At 43.8% G+C, this 25,339-nt stretch overlaps 1 protein-coding gene across 1 annotated transcript in view; it reads left to right on the plus strand.

Moving 5' to 3' along the window:
• The window catches only part of LOC128309514 (transcription factor mef2A), a 92,248-nt gene that overhangs the window by 21,351 nt on the left and 45,558 nt on the right, over positions 1-25,339 (plus strand). The window contains exons 2-3 of the mRNA XM_053045921.1: positions 19,826-20,508; positions 23,348-24,264. Coding sequence (XP_052901881.1) covers positions 20,437-20,508; positions 23,348-24,264 — 989 coding nt within the window. The 5' untranslated portion in view covers positions 19,826-20,436. The remainder of the gene's footprint in view (positions 1-19,825; positions 20,509-23,347; positions 24,265-25,339) is intronic.

The following is a 25,339-nucleotide window of genomic DNA, read 5'->3' on the forward strand; positions in this document are numbered from 1 at the left end:
ATTTGACTGATTTTACTGGTAGATTTTTTGGAATATTTTTTGAGGACCATCGCGATTTTTTTTCTGCCATCGGCTAACGCTTCGTGGGTTCTGCATCAATCTACAGAAAATTGCGAATAATTTACTTTCAAATAGTCATTACATTAATGTTTAAAAAAAATCGAAACTTGATATTCGATGTCATACGATTCGATTGCTGATAGCTAATGGATGATGGCTGATTTTTATTATCCGTAATTAATGGAACTTAAATGAAACTTAAATCTGAAAAACCTGTTTTCTGTCGTAATAATTACTTTATTTTTTCACTGAAAAAATGCTCAATAGGACATAATGGGAGCAAGCCGTAATATCGACCAACCAATCTCACCAATTTTTTTATCTTTAATTATAATCCTTCAACCTTTTGTGCAATTTTGAAATCAAAGGATCACCATAGTGTATAATAGCGTTCCAAAAAAACAAAACTGAAACAACGGTTTAACAGCGGTTCCACGGAATAAGAGACCGTAGCGTTACTGTTTATTTCTGTTGCTTCATTTTAATCGTGCCTTTTCGGTGAAACACGCACGGGATAGGTGCTGCAATGGTGGTTAAACCACAATAGTGTGTGCCTTAACTAATTCATTCCAAATAGCGCTAGCAGGGGTTATGCTTGCCTTGGCAAACCTTTGCCCTAACGCTGCAAACAGCTTGACCTTAATACAGAGCTTCTAAATTCCAATTGCGGTTCGCGGTACCCCATTTGTGTCCTTAGTACAGCTGAGCACGCTAAATTAGCATAAGCTTTTCGGAAAGTCATCAAAACATCACGAGCGCACGATCCTGTGACTATGCTTACCTGCGTCGACGCAAAGGGCAGGGAGTTCTGTCTTGGCAACGAAAAAAAAAAAGGATCAAATGATGAAACAACGCTTTGACCGGTCCATCCGTCGCGTACGCTTGCGTTCGCTTTCCAATGCATCCCTGGAAAGCTGTCGCTCGCCTGCCACCGGCACATTTAGGATATTTTTGCTCCTGCTGCTTTTGAAGTTTTCCCAGCGATAGCGCTGTGTGTGTGTGCGATACAGGAGGTTTGAATGAACGGGTGGTACCGTTTTCGGTTAGTTATAAGCCAATCCGGCCAACCGCCATGTTACCGTCAACCACTTCATCGGAACGTGCGACGGAGCCGAGCAATTCGCTAGAATGTTCATGTTAACATGCTGTTACAGGTGAATTATGTTTCTAATTCTACGAAACTGCGTTGTGTATTTCGCATTTCATGCGTATGCTGAATGATGTTGGGTGTGCATCACTGTGAATATGGCATATTGATCGATAAGCTGATTCGTCATACTAAATGCTGGTTTGTGAGATTGTTCCAATGAGAATAGTATTACATTGACGCCAATCAACATTTTCCACAGCTGCCGAAAGTTAAATGAGCTTCAAATTATTATTGGAAGTTGACGAATTTCATTCCACTATTTATCTACCATTTTATCAAAACTTCCAAAATGCACTGAACTCCCGGCACACTGTCCAACAAAAGCATACTACCTTCTATTACGCAGTCATTATATCCACTGTTTTCCACTTATCATGCTTGCTGGAGCTCAAGGGCTAGAGTAAGATCGCACCATCCTTACCACTTGCCATCGCCGATGGGGCTCGGTACAAAGTTTTCCCTTTTTGTCTCCTCCCGCCGACAACAAAAGACATTAGCAATTGTCATGCCAACATCCAACAACAGTGTGCGAGTGCGAGTGTGTGTCCTGTGCAACCGGGTAAGCAATCACCGTAGTCGTTATCCTGCACGTTTGCTCGTTTTAATGACATCTAACCGGGTCGGTCATATGACAACAACGGTGGCGGCGACGATGGACTACACACGCTAATGGCGGGAGCGCACTCGACAAGAGTTTCCCACCCCCAAGGGGCACGGGTTTTCCACCAGGTTTGTTGCCGTTCGGTTTAATTTGAGCTGCACCGAACGGCGACCACGGAGACAGTACTGGCGAGAGAAAGTGCGGGAGGCCGCAATGAACTGACTAGCTTCAGTAGCGCTGAAGATGACGACGATAATGATGACAGGTTTGGCTGAAGTAATCGCCGCCAGGTCGTCACCCAGCAGGGCCACCTGAGTGAGATCGAAAAACGGTTCACCGGCCAGGTTGGTGTGATGCCGGGAAGGTATAACTTCGCGCTGGAAGAGAATAGCGAATCGTTCTCAACGCAAGGATAGAACGCACAATTAGTGTTCCTTAGGTCTATCTAGGTCGGTTCTATCAGAATACTTCAAGTTTCGCGCCATGAACGTTAGCGGGACGAGAAACACATTCCAAGTTAAGCGCTACTACTTCGTGAGGTTCAGATTTTCACATCCACCCAGTCAATCCACCATGGGCAGGAAGCAAATCTCATTTAATTAGTTTCCTTACATTACGCCCCCCAAAACGTACCTTAGACATGGCGCGGGCACTTCCGCAGACAACGCACGCTAAAGAAGAAGATCGATTGTTGCGGAGTTCGTACGCATAATTTGTGTGCGTGTGGGTAGCAAATTTGCGCAGGACACAACGCCAGCTCCATTCTCAGCTGGCCAACGTTTAAAGCAAACCCATTTTCTTAGCTTTTCCCCAAACATATTCGCGAAGTTAAAGTTTTCGCTTCTGCACTGTCCAGCATAATGAGGTATTTGTGGTGTTCTTCTGCTGTACCGGCTATCTATTTCTATTTGGCCGACTCCAGCATAAGTGTGGCTTTCCGTTGATTAGTGGGAGGGTGTAACTTTACTTGCCTCGCAAAGGCACAATGAACCCAACAGCGCCACACACATCGGCGCACAACTTGAAGGTGATACTAGCAACGTTTCGCCACGTGCGCGCTGCTCGCCATCTCGCTGTTGGAGTTGGTAGAAGGGAACCGAAATTGACTTCGTCTCGTTCGCAAGACGGCGCACACGCATGCTGTCTCGTCCTGGATATGCCCGCAGCAGCGTCTGCGAGGTCTGTAAATTTTTGTTCTCTCCTCAGCATCACCCGAAACTTTTGCTCCATATGTTGCGCTTAAGCTGAAGTAACTTTTCGTCACTCGCGGAAGGCTTTCCCCTTACTGTTGGGGTGTGTTACCGTGAGCTGTTGAACGATTTGTTTCGCCACACGGGGAGCGCAATGGGTTTTGTGTTTGGGTAAAAGTTTTCCACCTGCTGCTGCTATCCTGTAGTGGGGAAAGCAAAATGAATCTTTACGGCTAAACCGTACAAATTGAAGGAAAGAAGGAACGAAAGAGACGGTGCGACCGAGCGGGATAGGTAAAACAAAAGGAAGCTGAAGGCAGATAGGATGAAAATTCGGTACCGTATGCGGTGAAACTGAAACCATTTCGTGAAAGTGTGGAATAGTGTTGTGCGTGGGCCTGACCCATTTCTATATATTAACGCCGGTTAGCAAACGCGGTAATAGCACTAGGAAGATAAAGATCCCCGGCTAGACGACCCTTATACCCTTTCACCACACAATGTATGGCTACCAGAGGGTTGATGATTTTTTTTCCTTCTCCTATTTTTGCCAACTCAGTCACACACACACACACACCGTGACTTTTCCGGACACGATAGAAACACACGGCGCAACCTTTTTTTCTCCCCATACACCCACATATGCAAGCTTCACACCTATGCTGTGGCACTGTTTCTTTTGCAAATTTCCCACCGCTTCTTTCCGTTTCGGGTGGCTCACCTCCCCCCCCAGCCCTCCACCCACCAACATTAACAGTGCCATCGCAAATCCTCTTGTTATTGTCATCATTCTGTCGCTCCGTTTGAGATTTGAATCGCACAATGCGCTTCTCTCCGCACACGTCACCGCCATTATGGTGCTCGCAATTTATCAGCATAAAACCCATCGCGATTATGGGTGGAAGGGGGGGGGGGAGACACGGTTGGTGAATTAGATAGTGGGTCCAGGAAGTGGCGCTCACATACGGATCGTGATCTCCGATCCTTGTGCATCCACGTGGAAAGCCCGTTATGCGCACGGGACGCCAACGGTTGGAAGCGGGACGAGCTGAGCATGTGTGTGTTGCCACATTGTTGCCATTAAACTATACCGTACCGCCCTTTCTGCTGCTGACTGCAAAAAGGTGCACGTTTGGCAGGGAAAATTGCGTTCGGGTATGGCGCTTGTTTTCTCATCGGTCGTGGGGAGTTGTTTCATTATTTTTACCATCCATCACGACGGTACACACTCGGCAGAAGCTTCTCATCGCTGGATTATCTGGACGGTAACGGTATGGGGAGGGCGAAAACTTTTCCGTCTGTCAACCGTCGGAAAACAGTGCCTTCCTGTTGGCTGCAATTGCACCCAGCGACGAATGTTTTGTGTGACAACTGCCTGCGTGCGTGTGAGTGAGTTTGCGTATGGATGTTGCATGGAGAAGATGATGATTATATCCGTCGTGCTTGCGTTACGGAATGGAGGAGGGTACGGTGTTTCCGGGCGTGGTATCGCCCCAGGTTTGGGATATCACACAAGCCAAACGGGGTCACAGTGCTAATACGGTGTGTAAAGTCGTTGGTTCACGGTAGCTGATGCAGTTGTTGCATGCGCATCAGTGAAGTTTCTCGAGGTTGGGTTGTGAGCGCAGGTCGTTTGTAAATGTTTGCCGAAGCGTCTTAAACCGTGATCAACCTTCAGCTGCTCGGTATATACACCCAAAGAAAGGGCACTTGTGCATCTTCGACATCGACATATTTTAGGAGCAGTGAGCGATATTTTTTGACAAGGTAGACATTTTTATGCATTACATCATGCGAAATATTGTAATAAATAGGAGGTATAATTTGGGGTTGTTTTTTTTTTTAATTTAATTTTGACGTTTGTAATCATAACCACTATGGGCTATGAATATAAACTCGCTACATTTAATTGAAATACATTGCCACTGAATTGAAAGTCGGAAGCAATCATATCCTAAAATGAGCAGGAATGAATGAAGATGTCAGAACAGAAGATAAATTAAATTGTTTCACTTAGCTCGTGTTTATTATTTATTTATTTCTTCCAATAAAACAGCTTTTGCCTTAAACATAGCTCGTGTTTTTCGTTTCCTAAAAATGGGAACAAATGTTTCTTCGTACGTATCTTGCAATTCAATAAAACGTGCTGCAAATTTTTAATAACACAATTTATTCATGAAATTGTTAGATTTGGTTATCGATACAAAGAATTCATTCTGGATGACATATCCTGGTTTCAACCGTATCGTTCGATATTTGCACAGTTGTTTCACCGGATGACGTTTTAAACTTTCTTCATTTCTTATTTCTTGCTAAATCCTTATCCGATACATGTATTTTAGCAGATGATGGCAATCAATACGAGCCGTTTCCGTGCGATAGTATTCGCAGAGATCGTCGAAAATTCCCTCACAAAAAAGAGATCGTCGAAAATTCCCTCACAAAAACGGGGACATGATTTACTGCCATAGTCCAACAGAGTGGATCAAAATATAAATAATATAACCTTTACCACCCTCATATCGGTAAGCACTTTTATCGTATGCCAACGAATTTCCCGGTGCGATTATTTGTACTGCACAAGCAGCGCTTCGTATAAATGTTCAGGCATTGTCGTTAAAGTCTGCGCCATAATGATAAAGCACCGAGATAAACAGCTTCCACCAGCGACAAAAAAAAAGTCGCAAAGTGAATTAACACAGCATCAGCATCAGGCCCGGACGCAATTTGAAGCAGGGCGTCAATATTCAATCAACTCTCATCAAACAACATGGTCGTAGCGAGGGCAGTTAGAGGGGGTAAGGCATGATGTCACCGAGCATATGATGATAAGCACACACACACTCACACACACGGGGCTCCGAAATGATACGATGGGTTTAGCTATCACTTTCTAGGACTAACGAAAGGAATGAATATTGGCTGTGCGATGTTTGTATTTCGCTTTTTTTTTGTCGTTGTGCTTCAACAAATCTCAAGCTCTCAAGCAGATTTGTGGTCGTGGGTAGGCTAGCCTGAACCAAGTCGATAAAAGTAACTATGCAGCCAAGAGTGTTGCTGTTGATTCATACGAGGGAAAAGCATCCTTCACAGTTGATCTCTTGCCAGGCCGGAGACGTGAGACGGTGGGTCTGCGTAGTCGTGGAATGGATGGATGAATGGATAGATAAAACACATGTCTCCTTTTTCATCCGTTCGGGTGCCGTGTGGTTACTGCTGCCAGGAGCTTTTGGAGCTTTACCAATACTTCCTTAGTAGTGGGTCAAATTTCATCACGGGTGTCAACGTTGGGTTGTCCCTCCGTACGATGATATAAGCATTTGAACCAAGCAGCATGATTTAGGCCGGTGGAAGAAATGCTTTTACCGCCCTGGGAACGGTTCCAAAGCAGACCCTGTAAAGTGGTTGCGCTATGATGCTAGCCAATTTATGGAGTCCAGTGTGTCCAGAGTCCAGCATCAGCAACAGGGGACTACGATGTGGTCAACTTTCTCGGTTGGTTTCCCACCATCATTCCGTATGCCCTTTTGGATCGTGATGGCAAAAGTTTTTCGCCCCCCTTTTTTGTTACACACATCCACACTGATCCTCGGTGTGTGTGTGTGTGTTGGTGTGTTGGTGTGTTCGAATGCACGCATATGCAAACCGAAGCCCAGCGAGCGGGAAACGTACGTGCTTTTGTGTGCAGAATCAATTATCACTCGTCGTTGATACCAGACGACCCTGGCAAAAGTATGTACCATGTATTAATTTCAAGCCGGGTTTCTCCACTTTCTTCCCACGTTTGTATGCGTCCGTACAGTGGCCAATATCCACCTCCTGGCGGTGTAAACAGCATAGCATTTCTTATGTTTCCTTTTTTCGAATGAAATATGCATACTGCACATGTTGAAGTTGTACATTCCTTCTCCTCCTTCGTTCGTTTCGTTTGCTGCACCACCAGTCAAAACCGGGATGATATCATGAATAAGGAATTGCTGCTGTTGGGAGCTGAGATTTTTTCGTTATTGAAACAAACGGACCGGCGCTCCTGTGCGATAGTACGGCACTGTGGCTATTATCTCCGTCAGTCGAGTTGTTCGGTGTGTTCTACATGTGTCATGAATTTCAAAGGAAAATGGGTTATGTTTATGTTGGCGCTACAAAAAAAAAACACAAGATTTTTATTACCAATTCGTAGTAATTGCTGTGAAACCATAACCGCAAAGTTTGGACCGCGTTACATTTACCTATTTGGAAATTGAGATGTTATTAGAAATGTTTATCTGTTCACCTGTTTTTTTTTAAATACCTCAAGGAATTCAAAAAGAAACTCTTTTGTTTTATTCCCCAATCACCACTGTTTAGCAAAATATTTACATAAAAAGATAAACACGAAAACCTGTTTGGCCGGTAGGAAAAGCGTTCCGTGGCGTTCATTCGGCTGTGGCTGATTAGTTATGGCAAATGCCGAGACCGAAACTTTTCACGAAAACAATTTCCATGTCCCACCGTAGTCGTGAATGTCTGTTTAGCCTTTGAAAAGAATAAATTATCCGTCCATCCTTTCGCTTTCGTTCCGAAGTGGTGGTTGCGCCCTGCCTTCGCTGGTTCTATTTATTCACAGCGAGCTGTGAAAAATTTGCTTCCTTAACTCACCGGCACCGGTACCGGTGCCGGCCTTATACCGTTCCACCTAGTAAATCTCGTTCTCAAGCGCTAGGGGTCGCTTCATTTTGCTTCCTTATTTTTTCAAACTTGGCCGCAAACTTTCGTGCCCACCGTACCATCCGACCGCCAGAAAGTCGAGAATGTTGCTGGGCTTTTCCATCTCATCCCGGCGTGCCCGGGGTGATTGTGTGGTCACCGTGAGCGGTTTATCGGGGCAGGGGGCGGTTGGATAAGCGCAAAACCGGATTAAGCCACTAATATTTTGGTGAGTAGATTACGAACGTTCTCGAGCACTTTTCCATTATTTTCCTTTGCGCTTTCGCTTCCCTCCGCCTGGGGTTCTTGCACGGAAAATGGCGTTGAATGGTAATGGAAATTCTGTTCCAATTGTTCAACCGTATCGTTGTGCAGATGTAAGCGACACTAGATAATTTTCCCGCTTGGTGGACCCTTTTTTTTAAGGATGATCGTCACGGGGGAAAAAGGGGAATAGCCACACAATCCATTACGTGCGACCGGGAGCAAACGGGTTATGGCCCCCGAAGGACATTCGGACACATTTTGCCCTCCCGTCCGCAGTGTGGACCGCACTGTAAACTTTGCAAGTGGTTTGGGGCTTAGACAGAATGAAGGCGTTAGGTTTTAACGACTCAATATGGTGGCCAAGCTATCTCCATAAATCGTTAAAGCAAGATTTATGCTAAGCTACTAACTTACTGCCACCGTATGTTGGCTCGCACGTACGAGGAAAAAGGACACAAGGAAAAAATGTAGATTGACCTTTCCCCCCGCTCGTTCGTTTGTGCAAATGGGGGTGCGAAAGCATCGCACTGAGGGTGGTTTTGCTACATGTACATCCCGGTTTTCCAATTTAGAGTACTGATTACTCCAAAGTGAGGGCGCCGGGAATCGTTTGCTCTACGATTTTGGGGTTTTGTTCTGTGCTTTTGTTCCGCCCCCGGGAAAGCCTTTCGAACACCAATGTTTTGATCCTTTCCCAGCAGGGCGTTGATGGTGGACACTACCTCAGAGTGATGGAGAAACATCGTTCCGAAATAAGCGTGAATGTTTCGTGCGAAAGTGTGAAATATTACGAACCGGAACAAAGCTCGACTCGTGCTGGGAAAGAGTTCCACTATTACTTCCACTTTTTCTACGCAAAACTATGACAAAAAACTAACCAACCGCACTGAAAGCTGACAGCACTAACAAAAGGATGACCGCTACAGCATACTGTGCGAAATCTCTACTGGTGTAGCATAGAATTTTGTACATTGGAGTGAATTCTTTTTTTTTGTGGGCATCCACACGTGTCGCAGGAAATGGACCCCCAAGGCAGATGATACTGTCACCTCGGATGGATCGTGGTGAAATAGTGTTTCACCTGCGAGAAGAAATATTTCCTTCGATGAATGGGTGAAAAATATGAAACGGAAGTACGATTTGAACGATCACCGCGAACGCGATGACACGGGTAAAGCTGTACTGTCGCATTGTGTATTTGATGCCATTGTGCAGTCCACAGAGTCTAGCCAAAGAAAGGAAAACCATACTTTTTTGTTCGGTACAGCTTCTCTACCTCCTGTGTTTCATTGTTTTATCCAAAGCAACAATTTTTCCTACCGAATAGGTGTGTGGTGCTTGATATCACAGGGGTCTTCAGTACTTTTCAATTGACTTGTTTAACATTTACATTTTAAGTAAAAATCCATTGCTTTGACAAAAGCATTGTCCAGAATTGTTATTTTGTCGTGTTCTATTATAATTGTTCGTTTAATTAAAATTTTCTTTTCATTTAATTAAAATTCTGATACTTTTGATACAATGCCATAATCGTTATTAATAATTTAATTTGTTTGTTTGCAAGTTCGTCATTTTTAATGTTTACATTAATTTTGCCAGTGTAGCCATTATTACACAAATTAAAAATTTATATGATCACGAACCGGTTATTTTTTAGTTGTGTGAATAAATCACTTGACAGTCAGTGACAGGCAAGGCAAGCTAAGACTAACAAATAGTTCATTAATAGATAAAAAGCTAAAATTTTAATTGCATCTGTCAATATCAGGGTAAATATCGAGCTACTAATTGAAACCTTCATGAAATTATTATTAAACCTTGGTTTTATTATTAATAAAACATTGGTTTTATTTTCACTCTGTTCTTTATCAAATTACTTCCGCACAGTTTTTTCTAAAGAATTTAAAAAAATATATATAAATTTCAACAAAAATGTAGTCTTCTCATCCTGAAATACGGATAGTGAAATCATCGTAATTCCATAGAGAATTTTCTAAAAAACCTGTTGTGAAATTCAGCTATATTTTATTAACCTTAACGATGTGTATCGCCCGCATATGAAATGAATTTAAACGGGCAAAATGGTTCCTGGTGGCGTTGCTTAGCAAACCCTGTCTAACATTTCATGGCTCACAAACTGTCGTGCGAGGTTCACGTGTTGTTCTGTTGTACATTGAAGCAAAGATAATGTCTCACCCTTTGCGCCATTGCAAGCCGGTGCCGGGTGTTTCGACCAGGAACACAGGTACTGGCACCGACCGTGGAGAGCATATTTATGAACCGGATTAGAATGACTCTACGCTAACACCCGTGATTTGTCAACCGGGTCAGTCCATGAGAAATTTATGAATCTCGCTAGCTCGTGTCGTCTCCGCAACGGCAACCCTATTCTTCATAGGGTCTGGAAAATTTGTACGGATTCCAGCTCGCGTAAGAACTTTGCTTCGCGTACCGTACCTACCTTGGTGTTTGACTTTCTGCAAGAAAAAAGGTGAGCTATCTTTTATAAGCTTAGCTTCGCATGGTAAATGAAATACACGCGCAACCTGCCACCAGGGGGTGCCTGCGCAACCCCTTATCTATTATTCGCGCGCGCGCGTGTGTGTATATTCTACGATTATCCTTAATGCTTGATGGGCGAGAAGGCTTTGGCGCGTGGTAACGTTATAAGATATCATCTCTCGCACACGACGGTTGGGTCGCGATTTTGCGACTGGAAGTACACGCCGACCGTCTTGCCGGGAAGACTGTGCGAAAGAAAGGCAAACCATATGTCAACCGGTATGGTTTGGAGGTGGAATATATTTCAATCCGGGCGTTTGCCTTTGGTCGTCAGTATATTTATCTTTTTGGAGCGAATGCCTGCAGTCTATGTTGGCATCCAGCGCTGCAACCTGTTGCTGTGCGTCGCTGGGTATTACGAGAGCATGGCTGCTGTGTGCGCTATGAAATAAAAGCAACATCCCGTGGGAGCACGTCAGTGGAAAGGCTGACTGGATGGGTTTTTTTATGGTCCGTAATAATCTGTAACTGGTTTGTTTACTTATTTTTCGGGATCATTCGTACGTCTGTTCGTGTGAAAAGAGCAGTTGGCGATTAATGGTGTGCTGCTGTGCTATCGCAGCGTAAGCTCTACTAATGAATGTTTTCGTAGCGTGTAAAGATGGCAAGCACGCCCTCGTTTACTTAGCGTCACGTGAGTGTTAGCTTTTCCTAACGCGAAGTGATCGTTTCAGTAGAGGACGTAGAAAAATCATTCCTTGAGAATGGAACTCAATCTAGCATTATTTTTAGTACGTAAATTTGAGTGTATACAACATTATTTTATCATTATTATCCGAGAATTATTTTTTTTTATCAATTGTAGAAAGAAATATATTTTATATTAGTACCTGTTTTTGCAGTTTGGAAATTTAGTTTACAGAATACAAATATTGTGCTATTCTTTTTTATTATAATTCCATTGCAAAATGAACCTTTAAAGTGTAAGATTTATGTTTCACATTAACAAGTATTGAAAAGATTCGCTTACTGTCTGAATGAACCATAACAGAAATATTTCAGAATGAATAGATAATCCTACGAGTGTAATTGATTTATATATAATGTTTCGAAGTTTTCATATTCAACAGTAAACAGCTAATTTTTCCTGCAAACTGATCCAGATTGGCGAGTAAAATCGAATGAAAGCAACTATGCCTAACTGTTTTTGTTATCCCATCAACTCCTATACTTTGCTCCTATCCTCTCGAAAGGAACGGTAGCAAGAAGGTACTGCTGGCATCGGAAACCATTCATGGAAATCACGGAAACTCAATAAAAAAAACTTCCTCTTCTGCTCCGAAGCCATGCAACAGACGGCAACGCAAGAAAGTAGAACTCTGGTTTCAATCGCTACCCTGCTGCTGATACACTCTCATTTGCAAATCAATCGTCATCGATCACAAAAGTCATCGTCATTGCAGTGCTCCGATAGCCGATCACCGAGTGGAGCAACTTTTTGCATGAAGAAAACAAGTGGGTGTGAAAATTGGTCTTGCTGGAAAACGGCAGATAGTTTCGAACGAACGGGTCAAACGGAGGAGCGAAATAGCGAACGGGCGGGTCAAGCCAAAGAGTAAATGTTTATCGAGATGATGGAATTGAATCATTTTTTCTGCTAAATGCGCGCGTTACGTAACCTGCAACTTTGATGCGCAACTGCTGTTGAGTTGTCAATGCTCTTGTTTGAAGAAAAGGATGAGGTAATTCGGTAATATTAATTAGTGGTTTAAGGTGACCCCTTCAAACAAAAGTATTGCTACTGCGAATATTGAAACTGTTAGATAGAGATCTAAAAGGAAATTACTATATCTGTTCTTCTTTCTTTGGTTCTTTGATAGAAGTTGTAGAGTAAGGAACTGGCCAAAAATCCAATTATTAGAAATGGGTCATTCTGTCATATTGCTTGACGGAATGTATTATTATCCAATACTACACACAACTTTTTCTCAAAAATGATGGACACTTTTTACAGTTTGTTTAGAGGTCATGAAGGAGGACATTGGAAAAATATCGCAATAAAAATGCTATTACTTAAAAGGATTAATTTCGCCGAAACATCATCCCATCCTGCAAAAGGGATACACGTTTTTCGCTTCCCATAAAAAAGAATTCAACCATAATCGTTTTACGGCAGGAAACGACAAACGAACCGAAGTTAGGTAAGGATAATCGACGGGTGACATAAATCCGCACCGCAATGAAAAATTGAATAAGATAAAAAATGTGAAGCACACACTATAAAACCGAGCTCTAGCCCACTTTTCGTCCTGTACGGCGGCAACGAGTGTCCGTCGCGTCAAAATGTGGAAATGGCCAGAACAGCGAAAGTAGTAGTGGGAAAATAGTATCAAAATCGAAATTCCACGTCAAACCCAGCTGCTCCGGAACGGGCTGAAGCGTACGAAAGAAACTGGGCTTCAGAAATCCATCTGGAAAGCATCCAACTGACAAGTTTTATGTGTCCCGTTGTCACCGCGTAGAAGCCCCGTGCATTGCAATTCCAGTGCCCGAAATGGACGGATGAAAAATTGCGCTCCACTGACGAGTCTCGTGTCTGACGAGGGTATCGGCGATGGGAAGGTTTGGACAGTGGGATTCCCCCATTTCAGGGCCAGTTTTTGGTAGCGCATGGGGACGAAAAATATCATCCACCGTAAGGCGAATAGACAGACATGTTTTGTGCAGATATTCCGGGAATTGTGGTATTGTCGGGCTCTTGAAGAATGTGTGCAATGCTGTGGATGAGCGAATAGTGTGACACTATCTCGGTGGATGGTGTAAAGCGTAGGGTGCTGGCGGCAGCCGCCCTGCGCTTGTGTCAGTTGGGTGTGTCTTATGCTCGTGGTGTAGACTACCCTTACACGGGCGTGTATCCGGAGGCTGTGTCATCGAATGTCATATGCCGTGAAGGGATCGGACTGTGGCACGGGGTCCTAGAAGCGAAGGAGTCCTACAACCGAAAGGATCACAGTCGCAGTTTTGCTCCATTTCGAATCTAAAATGACAAGCTTTTCAGCAATTTTGTGCGGATATTATGTTCCCTGCGCAAGACGAACGGAAGCAAAATTTTGCCCGAATATCATCGCACAATGATGATGGTATGGCAGAATGGTGTACTCTTTGTTCCCTTTTATCATAATGGCACATTAGAAAATGAACATATGCTGAGTTCCATATTGGCTCTCGGGGGTTTTTCCCAGTTAATGACAGTAAATTAGAATCGAGACCGGTACAATGAAGTTTCACATGATGAAGAAAATGCTCTTTTTTATTTCGGAGAATGGCCCTTTTTCGATATCTTCGTTTGGCAGGCACGAGCTGAAATAGCTTACGGGGTATCATGACAGTACCATAATGTTCTCTTCCGGGAAACATTCAAATCATTTAGATTCATATTGACAGCAGCAGTTAAACGAGAGAAACCTTGGAGAAATAACATACCTCGATATGTTTGCTATCGTTTACCGCCCAAAGCGATGATTTCTTTCGTACGAGCTGGAGTCAATTTTGTGGAAAAGAACATCGGATCCCAAGTGCGTGTAACCGCAAATTCATTTTCTGCTTACGAATAATCGATACAAGCTCAGCTACACACCGATCCTTCCTTCCCATTTACAATCGCAACCTCAGAACCTCAGAACCTCAGAACCATGTGTTGTGTTGTGCTCAATCACATAAATTAATCATGCACATGTTTTACCTTCTCGCAACGGCTGACGACGACACAGCACAGCACAGCCCACGTGTTTGCTTCTGTTTCAGCATCGAACCAAAGCTCCCTTTATCTTAAGCATCTTATCAACCCTGGGCGGCGGTATGGGCGGTGGGCCTTCTTCTGCCCAAGTTTCACGCAAATTTTAGGTTCTGTAGATTCGAGATTTGATAGCTTCCAGCCAGACTAGGATGCCCCCTGTTTTCTTGAAAGCTTCCCCCAGGATGGAAACGCACGCACGCTTTGCCGATTCCCGTTGTGCCAGAGGGAGGGTGTGATACTAATGCCAAGGTAAATAGGAGGCAATATTTCATCGTAGCTCGGCCCCGGTAGAGCGGTAAACATCGGCCGACATTGATCCATTTGTTTTTCGCTGCTCGATCGATTGATCGATTGATTCGTTCGCATTGCCGTCCGCCTACCGAGCGTGGTTGGTTTTGAAATATTTCCGCTGTTTCATAACTGCAGGAAATCGAACGAAATCAATCAAGATCTTCGTATCTTCATGTCCAACCGCTGTACGTATAAGGTACGATTTTAAGCCGTAAGGTAGGGCATCTTCACCACAATCGGTTTTTGTCACTGATATGTTTTTTTTTGTTGCTCCAGGTTCTCATTACTCATTGTACGCTTTGGTGCAAACGGGTCGGATTTTCCTTCTTGCCGAGATGCCGATATACGGCATCAGAACTTCGGTCGGTTAGTGGCAGAATAATGTTTCGATCGAGTGAGACGAATGACTTGCGATTGCTATGTGGGAAAAGGTTTGTCAATCACTCGGCATTGCATGCCATTGGCAAATTTATGCTCTCCCCATCTCGCCTGGGAAAATGAGGAATATGCTTCACTGGCGCTATCTCTCGCCTGTTTGCGTTACACGGCGTACCGGCGAATGTAATGATGTGTGTTAATAAATGTCAACACGCTTCTCGACGGTGTTGTATCAATTATGGACCGCATCCTGAAGCAGTCTTGCTGCGCGGTGGCACTGTTCGACGTGTATCTGTTGCAAACAAAGCAAATTTACGGATTCTTCCATTCCCAAGAAATATGTTTGGAAAGTTTTAGCAGGCGTTACGTGGGTAGACGGGGAGTTCCATTGTGTGTCGAGTGCGTTCGCTCATCGATGGTTCTCGTTTGTCTGCATAATAAATCACGTGTATGTTGATGTAAACACCGAACCATTTAGCATCCCTCGAGATTAGCATTTGCGTGTCCTTGCACAAACAACTTTTCGCTAACATTATTCAATCGGATAGTATCGGGTACGATCGGACCTTATCTGCCCCAAAACATGCTGCAAAGATGTTTCACCAAACCTTTTTGGTGGTTTGGTGAAAAATATGCCTCATGCTTATGCTGGCACCCATTCTATTGTGCACGATCAAGCTTGAAGTATTAACTCTGTACCCTAGCTGTACCTTGCCGTAAGATTTTTGTATGCTGCTTTTCTCTCACGATAAATAATGTGCTTCCTTTTCGGCATACACGCAAGAAAAAGCTCAAAGCACGTACGTGTTTCAGTTGAAACAAAATTAATTGCCGGCAAAATTAATTTCATCACTTACACCGGCTTCCCATTTGTCACATCTGCCAATGCTAATGTCCTTTGCAAGAAGAGCACCCCACTTCGGCTACGAGTTCAGACTGAGTGTGAACTCGGTTACGATAAGAAATTAGTCTCACATTGAGCTCGTCAGCGCTTGTGTGACGGGACCTTCGCGGGTTATGGGAAGTAACGAGCTTAAGAAAATGAGGGTAGAAAGTTAATGAGGTTAGCAACGCACGCCACTTATAAGGTTATCTGATTTTGCATGTACGGATTATAGCAAAAAGAAGGTTGATTATCTTGATGAACTTCGTTTGCAAGGGTAAAAGAAATGTAATAAAATAAATGCGATATTTTTAATGTATTTATTACTTTTACGTTCAAAGTGTTATATGGGTAGAACAGTAATTTCTGAACGTAAAAATACATTGCGAAATTCATACCAGCGCTACCAATGTTTTTTAAGGGACTTTAGTGCACTATGCTGACGTAAAATAAAATTAATTGTAAGATTTATTGTAAAGATAATTACGTACATAATATTATGATAACTAAATGTGTGACAAAAATGAAATACGTATGTCTATTCCACCGTTTTCCGGCTACAAATATTCAGTCGCTACACTTGGTGCGACGAGGTACCGCGCGAGGTCACGCTGACGTATCGTGAGACCACATCGCTGAAAAACAAAATCAATAATTTTCCCTTAATTTTGGGCAGGCTTTCTGTTATCGTGCGCAGTGGCTATTGCAAACTGTTACAGCTCTTTCTCAGCCCAACTCAAAACTTTCGGCATGAATCTCAGCACCATCGATTTCCTTGTGGATATGTTTATGTAGGAACCGTATGTACATTGTGACATTGCACGGCGACATTGCGTTCGCGAAACACTGCAGTGTTTGCAATATTTAGCTTTGAAGAAAGACGCCGAAGAATCACTTTTTTACGAAACAAGAAAAATTGTGTAGTGTTCATTACCTCGTACAGCGTTTTTATTTACGTATCATATTTTGAACTCCTTCTATCAATTTTAATGGAACACGGTTGTGAAATAATCACGTTTGAAGTTATAAGCTCTTGCTTGGAGCAGTGCAACACTGCTTCGCTTTTCTGGCTTTAACTTTGGAACGGAGTGTCTCATGAACTTTGGGTAAAATTTACGTTAACATAGATACTCCAGAGATTGTTTTTGTTTTTTTGCATCTTGGAGCGTGTACTACCACCGGACCAACGGTAATTTTAATTGAATCGTGTGTCCTTGCGAGCTCTTTTCAAAGCAGCAAACTTTGCAACAGCTGTGGTTAACTGTTATTATGCTACATTCATCTAACTTTCTCCATTATGCAAACCGCAAACACATACTACACACTGGGATGTCCTTTTGCCATTGTGTGCACCGCACAGTTTTGTATCCTGGCCGTAGCAAATCATGCACACAGTTGCAAACGAGTATCGTAATCTTGCAGCGCCTGTGTGCCTAAAGGCTGCTACGCTAGCGAAAACAACAGCATGCACGATGGTGTGTTGGGGCACAGCATAATCATCTACCGCGACAACTACTGCCGCTATTGCGGAAGCCACTATCACGACGGTGCGCTTTCCGAAATGGTTACGAATGTAACGGACGGTACGCGAGGGATGCCTTGTAGGCTATTCCGACTATTTTCTCTAGCCGTTTTCCCTTTTTCAAACATTACCCTCATCTCTGGTTCCGCAAACCGAAAGAACTGTTTCCGAGGCATTCCCGCTACGTTTCGTTGTATGTAATTATCGCAAATAAAGCTCTCTCTCGCATGAAATGTTTCGAGCGCTCTCGCGCCTTTCCCAGACATGTTGGTGTTTCGCATTCAACTTCATTGCAAACCTGATGACTACCCGGTGCCCTGCGCGCTTTTTCTCATTCTCATGTGACCGTGTGTGACAGTACGAAAACCGGCGGAACGGTTTTTAGTTCCACGTTCCAGGTTTGTTTCCTTCGCTTTGCTGTTTCCCCGCAAGAAATAGACCCGTACCTGTTCGGGTTTCTTGAAGACTTCTTTGGCGTGGGGACGAAGCGAGAAAAAAATGTAACAAGAACCAACCCTTCTTCCGTGAGGGCGCGTTCTGTGTGCGGGTGGGGAACGCACGATGCAGCCGTTCCGTAGCAAAACCACACACATACCGCTCGCGCAAAGCTCGTTCGCATTTAAACGCATTGTGTACGGTAGAATGCAGCGCAATGCGATGCATTCGGGCCACAGAAAAGGGGCTGCTCTATCGTTCGGACGTTGCGGAACCCATTTCTCAGGTTCGCCTTCTGCGCCTTGCTGAATGCATTTTAAATGCACCGCGACCAGTACGCGGCTTTCGGTGGGCCGAAGGATGTACGCTGGATGAAGGGTGATGATTATGCAAAACCACACCCTGCCCGTGTAGAAGCTTCTTGGAAAGTGCAGGGTGATGCTTAAATGCAAACGGAATGCAACGGAATTCAACGGAATAAATATCACCGCTACGGGTTTTCTTCTTCGAGTGGTGCGAAAACCCCATCTCTTCAGCCGGCGCGATCTTGCTTTTCTGCTGCAACTGTGGTCATCGCGAGAGAAAGCGGCCAAAGAGATGCCGAAAAAGATGAATTTTTCAATACCCTTTCCTCAAGGGCAGACAAAATGTTCCAACGTTCCGAGTGCAAAAATTCTCCTTCACTGTGTATGCGCTTCAATGCGTCACCGAGTGCGTCTTACGTTTTGGGCACGAACGGCCAAATGGTGCAATTTTGTGGAGGTGTCCATTTCACCGTCGTACCTTAATCGCTTAAGGTTGGTTTATTTTTTCATTCTATTTCGTACAACTTTCATTGAACGATAAACCGTGAACGAAAGATCTCATCAACCGACGGATACGAAGCGGATGGCTAACAACAACCGGCATCGCTCCATATCCTTGGTGAAAATGGGAATAATAAACACGAAAATGAAAACGCGAGCACATAGATAATCCCTCGGAGGATCACGATTTTCCTGTTTGGATTGGGTGGTTTGTGCCTTGCTTTTTTTTTTGTTAGGGGCTCTTGTTTTCGATTCGATTATTTTCTGATTACGAGGTGGCGATGTTGCCGCCTCGTCGTCATCCCATCGCGGTTAGAAGGCGCAAAATGATTAGGTGATCCAGAAAGTATCTCCATTTCTATCTGTGTAATATTTTGCTCATTTCTATGTAAGCAACATTGCGGAATTTGTTTGTGATAATGAAGATAGGAGCAGGTAGATACATTAGTACCTCACACGGCACATACAATTTGATAGAAGTCTTGAAGGATCATGTAATGTCAGAAAAAATCATAACTAATGATTTGACAAGATTTTAGAGACTCATAATGTACAACGTCCGACCAAACACCAAACAAAACCTTGATGACGGTTTACTCAAATGTCTAGAAAGTCAGCAACGATTTTCTGCTCTACAACCATTACAGTTTTCGTGACTAATGATCGTGCTTCAGTCATTTCATAGGGAAAAATATTTTCCCTTTTAGTCTTTTAGTCCCTTTTAGTTTTAGTCTAAGAATCCTAGATAATACAATTTTAGCCTGAGCTGGGATCTGTCAAACGATTTATGACAGTTGTCAAAATCGGCCTAAAAAATGGTCAAATATGAACATAAAAAATAGACTTTCCAACAAAAAAAAAATACAACAGCACTTTCTTGATGACCTAATATTAGTGCGACGAGGAAAAAATAAATAAATGAAAAACCTATCTTCCTTTCACGGGAATGCTCCCCACCAGTTTTACCTCAAAAATGTGCGGCGTAACGAAATTGATTACCACTTTGCTGCCCAGCTCTTTCCATTTTCCGTTCCGCCGTCCGGTGTCGTGGTTCTTCCTTACCGAATCCTTGATTTGGTTCCGCCCGTGTACCGTGCGCCATCGGTGTGTGTGTGTGTGTGTGTGTGTGTGTGTGTGTGTGTGTGTACTTAGCAAGCGCAGGAAGGAAAATGCGGCAAAAGATTATAATTTTTGTATGCATCTCACATCTCATCAATGTCGTATTTTTTTTTCTCTTCTTCTCCCTCTCTGCACAGAGTGCCATTCCGGTAGATCATATAGCTTGATGTTGATCCAGGAGGTCGTCAGCGCGAACGCCACCCGGCAGCACCATACGAACGATCCATGATCCGCGCCCGTCCTGACATGAGCACCCGCGCTGGCATAACGTAGTGTGTTTGTGTTGTGCAGGGTGACGGTGTGACGGTGGTGTTTCGGTGTAGAAGGCAAGCGGTGCGGTGTGTTCCGGCACCCGGAAGCAAACGCAAACGAGACGGACGACGTGACGATTCCGTTCCGTCGTTCCTCATGACGACCGCACCAAGAACGGCGCGACGATCCGACATTTTACTGAGTGAGACTATCACCGGGCTGCCCGGTATACCGGTGGACGTGTAAAACATCGACAGCGCGAAGAAGAGCGGATCGCAAAACAACTTGCCGACCGAGCACGGCGTCCTTTCGCGCTCATCGAACCGATATCGGGAACGGAAGTCCGGGACTGACGTTCCCGGCAAAACGTCAAAACCATCATCGTTAACATCGTACGGCGGAACGCTGCGGGAGCGCTCGGTGACACGACGTCTTCCCATACCGGAAGGCATCAACAGTGGAGGTGCCCCCGTTACCACCGGGCACCCGTTCGGTGCGATGGAGCTGAAGGTATGGGTCGAAGGAATACAACGAATCGTGTGCGGAGTCACGGAAGTCACCACGTGTCAGGTAAGTGTCGGGGCCGGCGACATGGGGTGGGAAACACGGGGCATGTCCTATGACACCCAGGGATGTTCCGGCAGCATTCGGGAAAACTGTGGCAAACCGAGTCACGAATGCTTGCCTGGTGGAAACTTTCACATAACATGAAAGATACATCAGGGGCGTACATCCTCATGCTGAACTGATGGGTTTACATCTTGCTGTCAGAAACATTAGCAGCAAATTGACTGCAATGCCATGGAATTGAATTTATTCACCACTGTATAGCTGTATTTGGGTTGGCGTTCAGTTTTGCATAAATTATGCTGCCTGAGAGCGTTGCAAGTACTTGCCTTTGCCCGGTATGCAAATGTTTGAATACATGCTGTGATACATCTTTCTATGCAAAATGATTTAAAATACTATTCTGTCAGTTACTTCTGAGCTAAACTGTAAAGCTCCTTCAACCATTGAACGAAAACATTGCTCAACCAATAAAATACTTATTTGGCTATTGGCGGAACATAAGATCCAAGTTAAATTGAGCTCTTTTGCAGTTTTAATGTGAGTTGTACAGAAAAACCTATTGCTGATAGTGGAAACTATTTAAAAATCGATCCCAATGTACAATAGCTATAAGAGCAAAAAAATTGTTTGATTGGACGCTCGATGTAATGGAATTCAATTCTTGAATTCAATTCCATCGAGCTGGATAGATTTCCTTCCGAATTGTATTGTTTTGATGCGTACAAAAAAGATTTTAGATGTTCGTTACGGTTGTATGTTTCGTGTAGCATAAATAAACAAGATTAACCGGATTTGAATACCAATCAGATGTGAAATGGAGAAGCTTTACGCTTTACGGTGGACAGTTTTTGCTTAACGAAGTCAAAAAATTGAACAATTTTTCTAACATTTTAATCGAATTTTTAAAAATTCAAAAAAAATCCAAACAAACATTACAAACTTTTACGTGACTTCCAGTTGATTCAATTTTAAAAACGCAAAACCATACGGCACGGGTATGATAAAACTCCCTTTCGCCCGTTGCTCGTCGGTGCAGTAAATGTTTATCCGTGATTTGTTTTTTTTTCCTCGGGAATTAAAAAGAAATCCAAGCGACATAATCCTTACCCAGCGGGGGTTTCTGCAAGGGCAAACGTGTACCGTACTCAGGACGAGTATGGAGCAAGTGAAATGGTGGAGCAAAAGTACTGCACCGTTTTCTGGCCGGCTTGTGTGTACGGCAGCACCATGGTGTTCTGGTGAGTTTCCAATCGCAGCTACAAGCATCGGTAAAAGCCGGCGTGTGAGGCGAAGCATATGAAACGTTTCCATTTTTGTTTTCGTTTGCTGCAGCAATTTTTTCCCACTTCCCACGCCCATAATGGGCCTCCAGCTTCATGAGCTTTAGCTTTGTAAATGATGCGTCCCGGTGTAGAGAAACAAACCACAGGCAGCCGAGACGAAGGACGAGAGAAAAAAAAGCAATAATAATCGTGATCCCACACAACGTCGTTCTGGTTTGCTGTGGTGCCGTAGGAAATGAAAATGGGTTGCGCATGATAACGTGTTCTGTGCCCGCTCCCCCTTTTCCACCCCTTAATGCTATACCTAGTGGAACGCGGGGGACTATCCTGGATCGACTTGTTCTGGATGCTGACAATACGGCATACGGTTGCGTTTCGTTCGTGTCTCGGGGAAAAAATCGCTTCACGACAATCGTCTGGCGAAGTGTGAACGCTGAAGGATGTGATGGGTGCGGCGGTTGGTTCGTTTTGCCTGGAGAAAAATGTCATAATGGAACGAATCACGTGTCACACATCACGAGTCATAATTCCAGTTGGAACCATCATTTAGCATTCGAAGACGAAATTGAGCGTCTTTTGTTTTGTGCCTCACTTTCTATGCGTAAGCAGAAGATTTTGCGAAGGTTATACAGATTTTATTTTATGTATTCGCTACGATGGTTGGAATTCCTTACCACTCCTTGCAAATGTTGGATAAATAGGAATTAATATGTTTTTACACAACAGAACATTTGAATTACATAAAACATTAATAATTTGAAACAAATTTTAGGTTTGTAAATTTTTGTGGTGTTTATACCTAACAAAAATCCTAATTAAGTGAATAAAACCAGAAACAGCTGTGCCATATTGTACAAGCATTATAGTCATGTTAAGAGTTTGTTTCCAGAAGGGTTTTCGGATTGTAGTGATAAAGTTGACCATTTCTTGGTTCTATTCAAATTTAACAAGAATTTTTGGTGGCAGATATTGAATTCTTCTCACTTTTTGGATCTTCTTGCATATAAAATCTATTTTGCTCTTTTTAACTAACAAAAATCTAGTTTGCTCAAAGCAACCCTTGCTCTGAAAGCTTTAAAAGTGTGTATATTGAGGTTTTCTTGAAAAGAATTGATTTCAGCTTCCAAAGCTCCTGAAAGTGGGAAAGATTCCAGATTTACCTCGACACATTGTAGTTTAACCTGCACATATAGCGAGTGTATGAACTAATGTAAATATGTGTGCTACAGCTTCAGAATATTCGACCTGCGAGCATAAATTGGACCGATTGCTGGCCCAGCATTCTTTGAAATTCTTTTCAATAAATGAGGATCATTCTCAACTGTCAAATTAATTGGACATGGTATCAGATGAATTACAACAGAATCCAAAAATGGTTCCAACTTTGCCCCTAGAATTCGAAAACCCTGCATTGACATCTGGATCGCTCAGTGGAAGAGGATATAAGTTTTTCAATGGCATAGAAATATTTTAGGTTTTTTTTTGTGAAAACGTAAATTGAACATGTCATAAACATACGATTTAAACTGATAAGGATTTTTATATATTCTCCCCAGGATGTCGTGTTTGCATTGGCGCACGCCACCGGCAAAACGGGACGCTTTACGCTTATCGAACGGTGGCGCAATAACGAGCGTCTGCTGGCACCGCATGAGAACCCGCTCAAGATCCTTATGAAATGGGGCGAATATTCGAGTGACGTACAGTTCATCCTGCAACGGTCCGATCAGCAGCAACAGCAGAAGAAAGATGCACATCAGCAGCAGCAGCAGCAGCAGCAGCAGCAGCAGCAGCATCATCAAACGCCACCACCATCAACGCAGGCTTCACAACAGTCCCAACAGCAGCTACTTCGCCAGCAGCAGAAGCTAAATCAACTCAACAACAATCATATCGGTGCGAATGGCGGTGTTACGAATGGCAAGCATAGCGGTCCGACGTCACCCACAAGCCCCCACAACCATCAGGGTAACAGCAACACCAGTCCCATCATCCCAAACGGTGTGCTTAGCACGCATATCAACAACAATAACAACATTAGCAGCCAACATTATGCACACCACCCGAGCAATGGGGACGAGCAGCAGCAGCACCAGCATCATTCGCAGCAACATCAGCACGCGAAGAGCAAACTTCATCAAAACAATCTAAAAAACAGCGCCAACAACCAACTTCATCAACACGTGCACCACCAACAGCAGCATCACCAACATCAGCACCAGCTATCCTCATCGTCCACCTCGTCCGACCATCAGCACCGGTCGCATCAACATCAGCAGTCGAACGGCGTCGGTGCGTTAATTCGAACCGGAAATGATCCTTCAAATGGGTCGCCGGGAGCCGGGCCAGGTGTGGCAACGGCGGCGATGGCAAAGCAATCGGAATTGATCATCTCAAGCAGCAGCAATGGTGGCAGCACGGGCGGTGCCCTGGAGCGTGGCAAGGAAACGAGGAAAAGTCTCAATTCGTCCGGGTGAGTACATTCGCTCAATATATGTTCACGTGGTTGTTGGGATTTCGTTTTGTTGTTGTTGTTGTTGTTGTATTCCAGCGTCTCGAAGCTTCGCCTTGATTTTATGCTTTTATGGACTGGTTCGCTGCTTGTCCGGGGCAGCGGGCCAAGCATTGGGTGGGACCACCTTCGACTATTAATTTTCCCTTTCGGGCATTCGGACCATTCGGTACGCTCGATTTTTTATCTATTTTATGTTACTTTATGTGTGTGCTCCGGGTTCTTCCAGTGTGTGCCGGGTTTGGTGGTACGCTACTTTGATTTGCTCAGTGCTTTTCCTTCGCTTCGGTGAAGGAACGTTCGGCTATGATGCAAGGCGTGTAGGGCGAAGAGACCCGCACAGTTTCTTTTCGTTTTGTTCGCTCCTGCACAATAATTCCTTGTCCGAAAGGGACGGTGGGTCAAAATGTTACGTGGCGTCGGTGGCTGGGAAGGAAGAAGAAATTCCAATTTTTTCATTCAATTAGTTCGATACGGGCCGGTTGTTTGATCCGAATCGTGGTCGTGCTTTTTTTTTAAATAAAAATAATGTTTAACGGGCAAGCAGGATGCGAGAGACTTTGAGAGATGATGATAGGATGATAAAACTATTTTCAATTAACTTGTGATATAAGTTTGATTAATCGCTATCCAAGCGGCTAAGGTCGGTCTGCGTTTAAAGGAAAGTAGAACAAAACTAGAATCTGTATTATGCTATTTCATAAGAAGAAAATGGAAGATAACTGTTAAATCTTTAAGATTTTAAGATACCGGATTTTCGGTTCACAGTCGAGATAGTCGGTGCATTTAAGCTCTTTATCTCTTTAGCTTTAAATTTAACGCTTAACGAACACTTCCATCCATTTATAAACAATCAAAAATGGGTTTCCCTTCCATCCAATACGAACGTTTATTTTCTGCAGCTTACTGACGCAATAAAAACACGCTCTTCCTCTAGACACCCATAAATAGCTGTGATTTGTTCTAGAACCTGCCTTCGCATCTCCTACGCCGTGCGAGAGTGCTCGGTTCACACACAAACACACACCCGCAGCAG

This window comes from Anopheles moucheti, chromosome 2, assembly GCF_943734755.1.
Source record: "Anopheles moucheti chromosome 2, idAnoMoucSN_F20_07, whole genome shotgun sequence".
Classification (NCBI taxonomy): Eukaryota; Metazoa; Arthropoda; class Insecta; order Diptera; family Culicidae; genus Anopheles; species Anopheles moucheti.